Source organism: Arvicola amphibius, chromosome 12, assembly GCF_903992535.2.
Source record: "Arvicola amphibius chromosome 12, mArvAmp1.2, whole genome shotgun sequence".
Lineage (NCBI taxonomy): Eukaryota > Metazoa > Chordata > Mammalia > Rodentia > Cricetidae > Arvicola > Arvicola amphibius.
Window position 1 is genome coordinate 155,295,163 of NC_052058.2, and position 12,949 is coordinate 155,308,111.

Genomic DNA, 12,949 nt, shown 5'->3' on the forward strand with positions numbered 1-12,949 from the left:
CTGCCCGCCCCTCGGGACCGCCTCCCCCCCACCCCACCTCCAAACACCCTTTGCGCCTCCCTTACCCCAGGTCCACCCTCTGTACCATCCAGCACCCGACCCGGGACCACCATATTCCCACGCCCCTCGACCGCCCCGCCTCTATACCAGCCCCCTTCCACCTCGGAACCGGCCAGCACCCGCCCCGGGACGACCCCATTTCGCTCTTCTGTGACCTCCCCGCACCCAGGCCCACAGCACCTAACCGTTCACATAAAACAGTCCTCCTTATTAGGCCCAGAGATGACCGGAACCCCGGAAACGCCCCGCCCCCGGCCCTCCCCCAGGACCCGTCTACACCCCGCCTTGGTCCTGCCCCCTCTCTGTCCCGGAACCCAGGACCTTTCCGCCCCTGTGTCCTTAGGGCCGTCTATCTGGTCCAACCCCTGGGTCCAGGTATTCGTTCTCACCTAGAACGCCCTATCCCTAAGGCCCTGCCCCTGTAGGTGCCTCATTTCCAGGCCCCACAGTGCTTCAAAGCGTCCCGGCCTCCCTAGGAGCCCTGCTTTTTCTCGGACTCCACCACCAGTTTGCACTTGGGGATCCACCTGGTGACCCCAATCTTCTGTCCAGGGTTGCCTCCAGCTCCTCCAGCGTCACTGGACACTGCAGACGCCCCAGCTCATCTGCCTGCGTAGCCTCGCTCGGGGTCCGCAGAGAAGCTTTCTAGAGCTTTTGTTGGTGAAGGGTGGAGTTGGAGCCAAGAGCCGGAAAAGTGTGATGCGCCTGTTTAACCTCTCAGGGTTCTTCTGCCTCATCTTTTTTCCCCTTTATAAAACTAGCGGGAAGGGAGGTCCGCTTCTGAGTAGATAAAAGAATTCAACTAGTTAATGTTGGTAGACTGCCTAGAATCGCACCTGGCGCGCGCGCGCGCGTGTGTGTGTGTGTGTGTGTGTGTGTGTGAGTGTGTGTTAAGAGGGAGGGAGGAGAGACTATGGACTCTGGGTCCACAATATTAGAAGAAGGATTAATCACTGACTAGAAATTTGGGCGTGCATGTTAGTTCAAGTAAGGTCTATGGGGGTATCCCTCAGATTATGGCTTTGTTGGTGCAAATGCTTCAGGAACGTAATCTGCTAAAAATACAAAGGATTATTTGAATTCCTTTGTATTTGCGAAGACGTGCTTTATGGCTTAAACTGTGGTCTAATTTTGAGAAAAGTTCTATGGGCTTCTGAGAATTTGTACTCTCTAGCTGTTGGAGGGTTTAATGTTTAATATTGTCAACTTGACTATCGGATTTAGAATCACAATGGAAACACCTACGCGTGTCTGTGTGTTTCACAAAGGTTAACGGAATGTGGACAGCAACCGCTCTTTGGGCTGGAGGCCTTGAATAAGTGAAGGAGAAATGGAGATAGATGGCAGCATTCATCTTACTGTGCTTCCTGGCTGCGGATGCAATGTGATCGGCCTCTTCCCTCAGTGCCATGCCTTCTCAGGCTCCTTCCCTACTAATAGTGGGCTGCATCTCTTCAAACTGTAAACCTAAAATAAACTTCTCCACCCTTAAATACTCCCTGCCAAGTATCTGGTCACATCAGTGAGTAATTTATTAATACAGATGGAATATTCTGTAGATGTTTGTTAAGTCGGCTGCATCTAAATTCCTCTGAAGGTTTATGTTTTTTTAATCGCTTTTTAGTCTGTATGTATGACCTGCCTACGGATGAGAGTGAAATATTAAAGTCGCTTAAGATTATTATATCAGAATCTCTGTTCTTTTCAAGTCCATTGGTGTTTGTTTTATGAAACTGGGATGCCCATTGAAACTATCGTGCATATGTGTTTATGATTGTTGTCTTTTCAGTGGATTTTTACTAATATGTAGTGACTGTCTCTTCTAGTATTGGTTTGATGTCTACTTTTTCAGTTATGAGAAGCTATGTCAGCGTCTATTCACTTGGTAAATTGAGTGATGTCACACAGGTATGTTTCTTAGAGACAAGAGACAGTTGGATCTTGTTCTTTAATCCAGTCAACTAGTCTGCCTCTTTGAATAGAGTGTTAAAGATAGTTTATTTAGGCTATTGTTTTTAACATTATTTTTTTTCTTTTGAGTCAAGGTTTTCATCCTGGTACTAAGGCTGATCTGGAACTCAGTAAGTAGTCCAGGTTAGCCTCAAAGTGGTAGCTACCTGAGTCTCTTGAGTACTGGGACTTTGGCATCACCATGCCCAGCAATTCAGGCTATTATTGTCAATTCCTACACATTTTGTTGCTTTTTCTGGTTGGTTGGGATGTTCTTTTCTTTCCTATTTTGATTAAAAGTTTGCTTATTAACTGTATTGGGCACGTGGATTGTTCCTTAGTTCTCCTTTGCTTGGTTATATTCCTCTGATGAAATTCTTTCCTATGTTCTCTTGGCTGAGCCTGTCCTTTCCTCTCTGTGTCTAGGATTCTCCAAGTGCACTCTGTGATCGTGAATGGCAACAATGTGTGCTTGTTTGAAAAGGCCTTATTTCTCCATGAGTTTAAAAATAGTCTGGATAGGTTATTTTTTTTTTCCCCTCCAGAACTTGAAATCTATCATCCCATGCTTTCCTGACGTCCATCCAGGGTTTCTGTTGAGAGGTCTGTTATTCTGATGTTTGTTTGTGACTTGACACTTTTCTTTTACTTCTTTTAATGTTCTTTTGTACAGTGTATACTGAAGAAGTGCTCTGGTCATGCCGCTTGGGGGTTCGAAATGCCCCTTGCCTTTGGATTCTTTCTGTAGCATCGAAAAAATTCCTCCTCTAATTTCATTAAGTGCATTCTCTGTGTTTTTTGTTATTTCAGACCCTTCTAGTCTATGGATTCCTAGATTTGGTCTTTTGTCTAAATCTTGGAAGTTGTGCCATTCTTTTACCTTTTATTTACTTAATTTAATATGCATTGGCATGAGCTGGAACTTGAGCTGCTCTGTGGGGCTTGGAATTTAACCTGGGTACACTGGAAGAACAGCCAGTGCTCTTAAACACTGAGCCCTCTCTCCAAGCCCCTCTGAGTTATTTAATCTTAATGATTACATACCAAAAAAAAAAAAAAAGCATAAAACTAAGAAGCCAGTATGAAAAAGGAGCAACAAGCTAAATAGATCCTTTACTAAATTCCCAAAAATATTCAGTTAAATGTTCTACTCAGTCAAGAACTGACCTATCTTAAGGTCTGGGATGGTCTAAGTATTAATCTTATTCTCTTGGAGTTCTAGAGCGCTGCTTTGTCTCCCCCTTTTAACATTCTTCTCTACTGTGTGAAAGGATTCATCTCCCTTTTCTGAACAACCAACTGTTCCCTCCAGCTCTGTCTCCTTTCCCTGAAGCAACAACACACTATCTTTCCCTGAAACCAGAGCTCATTTAGGTCCTTTGCGAAGCAATCGAGTGGACCCCAAAGCAATCTCAAAATAACATACTGGTGACGCATGCTACTGCAGGTCTTCTGGCTTTTCAGTTAACCTGTGTAAACCTGTGAAAACCAGCATCCTGACTTGCCGCCTAACTAAACCTTACTACTGATTTCTTCCTTGATTTATTAAGGTTTGCCATTTTTCAAATAAAAATCATAAAAATGTTCAAAACTGAATGCTGCTTCTGGCTCATGGTGTTTTGTGCTAGTGGTTAGGATGTGCAACAGCATTCTAAATACACAAGGTAAAATGGGCACCTTGTCTTTCACTTTGAAACAGTTTGCACTTTTTGGTAGATGCTTGATTTTTGATAGGTTTTACATAGACATTAAAGAAAATCTTTCCTATAGTTTCTTTTTGTTGTTGTTGTTGCTTTTATTTCTTGAGACAAGGTTTCTTCGTGTAGCCCTGGCTGTCCTAGAACTCAATCTAGACCAGGCTGGGCTCAAACTCACAAAAATCTGCCTGCCTTGGCCTCCAAAGTGCTGGGATTAAAGGCGTGCACCACCACTGCCAGGCCTAGTTTTGTTTTATAAATTTACTATTCTGTGTGTGTGTCCCCGCCCATGATAGTGGTAAAGGTCTCTGGAATTTGGTGCTAACAACAGGCTTTTGTGGCAATCACTTACACACTCGCAACTATTTCACTGGCCTCAGGAAACTCCTGCCTAGGATGTAGGTCTGTAGACTCCTGGCCTCGCATGCAGTCTGGACCCCATCTCCAGCATAACTAATCAACCAATCCCTTTCTAATCCTGTCATTTTGTTAACTATGAAACGAATTCCCCCCCCCCCCAAGACAAATTCTCACTATATTACCCAGGTTTATTATAGAGAACAGATTAGCCTTGAATTTATAGTAATCATTCTGGTAAGTGCTGAAATTACAGACACATACCACCATGCCTGGGTTACTTTATCTGAATCTGCTGAGATAGTCACAGTAGTTAATCCTCATTTAAATTTATTTGCATGATCAGCTTAATATATAATTTTAATATTAAACCATATTATATACACTAGTCAGTAATTACTATTAAGAAATTGTACATTAAAAAATTATATTGTAAAATACAACCATCGTCTGCTTTTTTAATATTTATTTTTTTTATTATGTATGCAATATTCTGTCTGTGTGTATGCCTGTAGGCCAGAAGAGGGCACCAGACCCCATTACAGATGGTTGTGAGCCACCGTGTGGTTGCTGGGAATTGAACTCAGGACCTTTGGAAGAGCAGGCAATGCTCTTAACCTCTGAGCCATCTCTCCAGCCCCCATTGTCTGTTTTTTAAACAGGTTAACTTCCAGAAAAGTTTGGAAAACAGAGAACAAGTAGGTCTTAGGAGCGCTTATAATTTCTATTTTATAATTCTACTGATGCACAGTTTTAATATCTTTAATCCTATGGAGTAAAAAAGCCCCCATTATATGTTAATTTGGTGTGTTGGAATGCAGGACAGTCAGATGAGGGCCAGAATATATGACATCTCAGCAACCTGGTTTTGAAAAAATGCTATGGTCTTCAATTCATAATATAATTTTGTCATAACAAATTAGCATGAATAGATATAAGACAAATAGTGGTACTTTTAACAAATTAGGAAAGCAAAATTGTAAAAGGTTTAAAAAGACAAAATTACCAGAAAGAAGAAAAAGAAGCAGTAATTTTTCTCATTTTTCCTTTTTATTTAATCAAAGACTGGTGAATAAACATAAATACAGCACAATGACTTCAGATTATTCTTTATACTGTGCACACACAGACCAATGAACAGTAATCTGAAAGAAATTTGCAGTCAGCAGTGAAATGCATTCAGCTTTTCTTTCCCTTGCAAAACAAAAAGAAAAAAACTAACAAGGAAAAAAAAACATAAATTTAGAATCTCAACAGCACATATTCTCCTGTGACAAATGATTCAGACATAAATAGTGGTGCAAAGAAACTATATGCTAACAACACATGTATAACCTTTGTTAATGAGAAAACAAACAGAAGCAGCCATAATGATTAAGATACATTCAGTTACTGATAACTAGTTGTGCCCAGAAGGGCATTATCAAAAGGGAATCGTGCTGCAGAGAAAAGCTATATATACATACACAATGAGAAATAAACTGCAAGATCAACACATGCATGTTTAATACTGGAAAAATCACAGCCCTCCAGAATTTCTCCACATTTGTTATAAAAGCCCTCTGCACTCAACTAAAATTAAAATGATCTTAAAAGGATAATACTTCTTTTCAGCCACAGAAACTGCAATGGAAATAAATGTTCAGAGTCATTTTCAAAACAAAAACAAAAATCTATTCTTCTGATGACATGCATGATTCAAAGGTCTATGCAAGATACGGTGCTCTACATTCCCAAGGACTAGGAAAAAAACCTCAAGTCAATTTTTAGTTTGCAGATGGTCAAAGGGTTTTGTATTCCAGCAGGAGCTCAAATCTTCTGGATCTTTTCACCAACAACTACTGGATTTTCTTTTCTGATTTTTTCAGCAGCATCAGCTTTGTAATTGTAAGAGCAATTGTGCACATCTGAGTAACGGTGCACACCACAGTAAACATTTCCACACCGGCATTCAAACCCTGGAAATGGAGGAACATGTGTACAGCACGGGTTAGAAGGGAGGGCAAGATCTAGCTCCTCCCACAGCTAATGCTAAGTGACACTGTCTCAAGTCTCTGAGGAGCCACTGCACAGTTCCAGAGCCACACTCTCAGCTCACTAGCAGAGCTCCTGTCTCTCTTTCTTCTGTCCTCAGATGTGTTTGGATCAGGCACGTCCTGGTTCTTCTCTGAGTTGGTTTCACTGCTAAACTGAAAATGGGTCATTTTTCTTTTTAAACTGAGAAAGTGTAATATAAAAACAAGTGCTACGGTCAGAAGGCGACTGTGACACTTGCTAAGGCCAGACTAGGGAGTCCCGAGGAACTGATGATGTAACTCCTCCTCCTCTAATTCTTAGGCGATCTGAACTTGGTGGACTCTGGGGTCAGGTTTCTGTGCATCAATGGCCTCATTATCAGAGGCAAATCCCTAAGCTTCCCTGAGACTCACATGTGCACTGTTTATGGAATCATAAATTACTATATGGATCAAGTGACTGTATAATATACAATAAACACCCAATAAAAGCTACTTAACTAGGCAGACAGTGGTGGTGGTGCACACCTTTAATCCCAGCACTCAGAAGGCAGAGGCAGGTGGGTTTAAGGCTAGTCTTGTCTACAGAGCGAGTTCCAGAACATCCAGAGCTACACAGAGAAACCCTGCCTGGAAAAACCAAAACAACAACAACAATAAACAAACAAAATAAAAAACTAAAAAGCTACTCTAGGGATAAGCTCTATGGGCTGAAACCCAAATACAGCTGCAAGCAAAGTGGCAATCTTGTCCATCCAAATCAGAATTTTAGGTTATTATGGATTTGGGGAAACATAGCTCAGGAAAAATCAGTATTTTAACCAATAATTGACAATCACTTTTTTAACCACATTTTAACTGTAAATACATATTCTGAATCTTTATGTAATAAAAAATTAAAGCAAACAATAGACAAATTAGATAAAAAGTTAAAGTCCCAGACCTGTGGTCAGGAAGTCTAAGACTCTATGAATATATCAAATATGCATTTGATATTAAATTTGTGTATTTTAAATTAAATATATATTGGAGAAGTGGGACAGTTTAGGTTAACTTTAATCTCCTTCCTTAGTGACAATATATTCTGTAGTATGAAGTGATCCTAAGGTATCATTTTCTTTTCCATTTTTATGAGGCAAGATCTGATGTAGCTTATGGCCTTGAACTTGTGATCCTTCTGTCCCCACTTCCCAAGTGCTGGAATTACAGGCATGTGCTACCATACTCCCCTTTGAAGCACAATTTTCGCTCAAAATCTTAACTGTTCTCTATCCATATTTCTAATTTTTATACAAGTATTTGTCATGATGCCTAAGTAAACAATCAGCAAAAACTATTTGTAGCTGCATCACTCTCCAGAAGCCAAGTACAAAGCCTGCCGTGCTCTTAGCACACAGCTCCCTTGTCGGAGAAGAGACTGCACTTTCCTTTACAGGCCTCCACCCCATTTGTTACCTCATTACAGAACTCCTGTCCCTGAATGCTCAGGGCAGTCTGACTGTACTTAACATACATTCTTTTCTAAATTCTTTTGAATCCCCTTTAACAATTTTGACAACTGAGTTTAGCAGCAGGCATGCAACAGTAAGTTCTTCCACATTGCACCAAGCTGGATTGCTTTTAGCTCACTGACCATGCATGGTCCATGATCAGCACCATTTCACATAAAGCACTTTACAGCTTACCAAAGTCCCTCCAAAATACCATCTCCTTGAAGGTAGGAGACATTTATGCCCTTCACCAGCATTTGCTACACTGACCTTACTTAGCAAATCCAAACCCAGTTGACATGATTTTTTTTTCTTTTTTTTTTGGGGGGGGGGGGTCTTTGAGATAGGGTTTCACTGTAGCTTTGGAGCCTGTCCTGGAACTCACTCTGTAGACCAAGCTGACCAAGCTGGCCTTGAACTAACAGCGAGATCCTCCTGTCTCTTGCTAGGGTTAAAGGCATGTGCCACCACTGCTTGACCGACATAAATTTATAAATGCTGAAAAAATAAAGACAACCCAGAAGATGACATGTATGTACACCAATGCTCACAAAGGCAGTAAAAATCTTATTTGGCAAGTAACAGCGAGCATATGTTTTCAAAACATGATCTTAACTTTAAACCATCCAAGGAGGCCCTTACCAGTAAGTCCCACTTTCTTCCTGCACATGAAACAGCGATTCTTTTTTTGTTTTGGTTTCTCAAGAGACTTGCTTTGCTCTTCAGATGGCTGCTGCGTCGTATCTGATACTGAAGTTGGGAAAAACAAGAGGGTGGCAAATTTAACTATTCAGTAATAGCTGGTGTTTGGGTGCTGGGTGACCCTCACCCCATACTATCCCGTGGATCTGTAATTTAAAGACTAGCTAAGGAACTGACTTATAGGTCAGGAAAGATATTCATAAATTTGTGTTGTTATAAAACACGACCCTCCTGTCATTACATGCATGTACACACATAATAGAATACACTAACAGTGATTCTAAACAATGGCTTACAAATTTTCTTCTTTTCTAATCTAAAGTGGGCAAGGAGACAGAGAGACAGAAATAGATACTACCTATGAAGTCTAAGTTAGAAAACAGCCTAAGAAGAAAATAGCCGTATGAAAGCATAACACTTAACTGTCTGGTCTACATGGACTTCTCAGAGAGCAGAAATTCCCATGTTCTCAGAACGTGTCACATAAACCACTTAAGCCAAGAGTTGTGGCACATGCCTATAATCCAGTACCCAGAGGATTGCTGTTTACAGAGTAAGTAAAAGGCCAGCCAAAGCAAGAGAATGAGACTTTTTCTCAACCTTACCCCTACAGGATGCTAGGGAAAATAATCAGACACAGGAAACTTTAAAATGACACAATTAAGACTGAAACTAGCCAGGCGGTGGTGGCGCACGCCTTTAATCCTAGCACTCGGGAGGCAGAGGCAGGCAGATCTCTGAGTTCAAGGCCAGCCTGGTCTACAAGAGCTAGTTCCAGGACAGGCTCTAAAAACTACAGGGAAACCCTGTCTCGAAAACCCCCCAAAAAAAAAAAAAAAAAAAAAAAGACTGAAACTAACAATGCATTTTTATACTAAAATCAAGAGCAGATGCATTGCAACTTAGAGTCACTGTTACTAAACTCTGTTAATGTGCCCTTTCCTGTCACTTGTCACCTCCTGGGTGCCTCAGAGACAGCTGTAACCTTGCCCGGTACACATGACATCTTGCTAGGAAACAGTTAAGTAGCCTATCATGGTTCAAACTCCAACTTGCCCATTCTGTCACAACCAGGGACCTTCCCAGGAGTCACCACTCTGACTATTCTGGCTCACTTCTACAAGCTACCCCAAGAGGCTTTCCCATCCCAACCAAGTGTGTTCTTCAGAGTCAAGATCCAATAGCTTTCCCTCGTCAACACTCTGTGGCTTTCCACCCTGTTACTGAGGCTTCATGTGTTGTAGGTGAAAAGTAAATAGTTTAAAACATTCTGATGGTTCCCCACTATTCCCCAGGCTAAGGTCCAGGGATCTTCACCATTCCTTCCACCCTCTCCGTGGCCACATGCTTGTGCCACACTGCGGTGCCTGACTTTGACATATCTCTCACACCTGTGTGTGCTCCTGAGAGGTCCTTGCTGTGCCTGATCTTTAGCAACTAACTCCATCTTGTCTTTCCTGTTTATACTAATGGAGCCACCCCTACAGTCTCAGAGCAGGAAACCCTCCCTATCCTGTGCTCCTACGCAGGTACTTCCTAGGTGCCTGTAACTGTCCATTTAACCTGGCCTAAGTGAATTCTTTGAGGGCAGGAACCTGTCCCATCATCCCTGTTACCAGAGACTATCATGATCCTCTACCACTCAAGGAATAAATGTGTGTGGGCCTGCATTAAGTCACTTACCCACTGTATCCACAGCCAGAGTAGAGCACCCTTATAACCATCTACTTACAGCGGACACTCACTTACTTGCTTGTGGATTGTAACTTGCTTATGTTAACTCATCTAGTATTTAAAAAAGCATGATGTCAGACAAAACACCAAACATTATGAGTGAAATATGGTAATGAAGAATTCTGCAGCTCAACTTCTCTACCAAAAATGTTAAACCCAGGCCAGAGAAACTCCTACTAATATACAGCCTTATTTCTCATGGCTTTTGAGACAGGGTCTTACTCTGTAGCCCAGGCTGGCCTCAAACTCAGTCTTCCTGCTTCGAGACAAGTGCTGGGATTACAGGTGTAAGTCATCACACCTGGCCACACTGTATTTTTAAAAACAAACCAGACACAAAGCTTTTTATTTCTATAAAAAGTGCCCTTAGACATGTGTTTACCAATGTTCATAGCAGCATTGTTTGTCATAGCCAGAACCTGGAAACAACCTAATGCCCCTCGACCACAGAATGAACAATGAAAATGTGGTGCATTTACACAATGGAGTACTGCACAGCAGAAAAAAATAACGACAGCTTGAAACATTTTGAGTGAGGTAACCCAGACCCAGAAAGACAATTATCACATGTACTCACTCATAAGTGGTTTTTAAACATAAAGCAAAGAAAAGCCATTCTACAAATCACAATTCCAAAGAACCTAGATAACAATGAGGACTCTAAGAGAGACTTACATAGATCTAATCTACATGGGAAATGGAAAAAGACAAGATCTCCTGAGTAAATTGGGAGCATGGGGACCATGGGAGAGGATAGACGGGGAGGGGAGCAGAGAAAAATGTATAGCTCAATAAAATCAATTAAAAAAAAAGTGCCCTTAGAATGTGAGCTCATTATGGACAAGGGTGCCTTGTTTTTGTCTCTAAAACAGAATTAGGTAAGGCTTGGGTGTATAAACGAACTCAAAAATAATTTAAACTGTAACCAGAAATGAACCTGTGTATTTACTTTTTTAAATTTGTAAGCCATTACAGCTAACCTGTTCTCAAAAAAATATGGTAGTCAAACAAATTAATACTTAAATGTCAGTAACACTATCCCTGACTTCTTTTCTAAACAGAATTGGTTTAACTACTGATAAATTTTGAGCAGTATCTGGAAATGGAGAAGAGTAAAATTTCACGTCCTTCCTTTGAACACAAGCGGTGTGACATACTTCAAAGTGAAACTAGATTAGCCCTAAAGACCTAACACAAACTACTGATGGCAGATGCAACTTTGAAGTTAAAAGACTGGTCAGCTGTCTGAAAAGGCCCATAAGCCAGAGCTTGCATTTGGCTTGCTGGGTATCAGATATAGCAGAGATGATGGAAACATCTGCACAGCCTCAGTTCACAAGTGATATGTGAGCATTCTGTGAAAGACTGATTCTAAGAAAATACTGTTTCCTTGGGTTATACATGCAAGATATTAAGACCACAGAATGCCCTATCCAATTCTGTTTATATAAAAGGAACTATTCAATCCCAACTAGAGCTATTTAGTAGCAAAGAAGCCAAAGAACCACAGTCTTACTGACTTTAAAGTTAAGAACGGTTTCTTTAGAACTAGACAGGTTTTCATACAGAGAAATGAGAGCTAGAAACACACCGTATACTGTTAGTAATTATAAACTGGTCACTGTCTCTGTCATACCCACTGATCATACAGCTATGTGGTGAGGTCGATGGGACAGCATAAAGGCAGCAAAATCATTAAGAATATGCTGGCCAGCTGAACTGCTAACTGGAACCCTGACTAGACACGGTCTACTGGTCATTATTGTTAAGAGACTTCAGAAAGCACTGGACAGGTAAGAGTGGTTTAACTACCCACATGGAGGATCACATTCAAGAGGAACAAGGCCCTCTGCTCTGGGTCCTGCAAACAGAAAAAGAATACAAATGTAACAGTAAGTACACAACATGATTTAAACACTATCTATTGGAGCATATTCATAAACACAGTGAAAAACCAAACTAAACTTAAAATTAAGATGACATGATAGGTAACCCCCAAACACTATCTCAATGTGCCCACTTTCTCTTGGTGGGGGATACAGTATCCCTCTCTCTCTATTTTTTCCTCAGTCTTGACAATTCCCAAGAACTAGACAAGGCATTTTTGGTGTGCAGCATTTGCAGAGCCCAAGCACGTAAGACAAGCACTCTACCACAGAGTTCCAGCCCAGTGAAGGATCAAAACTGAGGAACTTAATTATTCTGCTAACTTCTGCTCTGAACCCAGTGCTAACACAGAACAAATGCTCTCTAGATACTCATGGTGTAAAACCACCAACTGGGAAAATTTTCTTTTCAAAAGAGACCTCATTTTCTTATATGTAGACTTAAATAAAATTTAGGCTTTTCCCCATTTTAAAATTCTATGTAAAATGAGAAAAAAATTTAACTTCTAAGAGAAAAATCAGACTAGCTCTGGTACTAGCATCCAAAAGAAACAAGTCCAGTTTTTATTATTTTCCATATTCAGTGGAAACAGGCCTGACAAGATGGCAGAGCAGGTAAGGCTGTTTGCTGCCACACCTGACACCCTGAGTCCAATCCCCAGAAGCTACACGGTAGATGGCAAGAACAACTCTGGTGCTTTTATTCTCTTCAGAATTAAGACTGAAGATATTAGTTCACCTGATAATTATCCTTAACTTTTTGAGAAACACCAGGTTGCTTTCTAAAGCATCTATACTATTCTGAATTCCCATAATGTGCAAGTGTTTCAATTTACACACAGCAAACCAACACTTGTTATTACTAGTGTTTGCAGCACCGTGCAGAGGCGTCACATGACAATTCACTATGGGGATGCTTTTCCAGTTCCCTGGTGACGACTGATGCAGAGCATCCTCTCACCTGCTGACTGTCAGTCTGTAGTTTCTGAAAGAAACTACTCAGACCCTTTGCCCATTTTCTTTCTTTTAAAAACATCTTATTACTCCTTTGGGAACTT

The 12,949-nt window shown here is 41.1% G+C and overlaps 1 protein-coding gene across 7 annotated transcripts in view; it reads right to left on the bottom strand.

Moving 5' to 3' along the window:
• Positions 1–5,095: 5,095 nt before the first annotated feature.
• Positions 5,096–12,949, bottom strand: part of Zfand6 (zinc finger AN1-type containing 6) — a 64,038-nt gene continuing 56,184 nt past the window's right edge. For 6 of the 7 annotated variants that reach the window (XM_038313525.2, XM_038313524.2, XM_038313530.2 and 3 more), the window contains 3 exons: positions 11,822–11,866; positions 8,212–8,319; positions 5,096–6,022 (listed from right to left, as the gene is read on the bottom strand). In XM_038313525.2, the coding sequence (XP_038169453.1) occupies positions 5,874–6,022; positions 8,212–8,319; positions 11,822–11,866 (302 nt within the window). In that variant the 3' untranslated portion in view covers positions 5,096–5,873. The remainder of the gene's footprint in view (positions 6,023–8,211; positions 8,320–11,821; positions 11,867–12,949) is intronic. The other variant, XM_038313526.2, reaches the window with a different exon arrangement.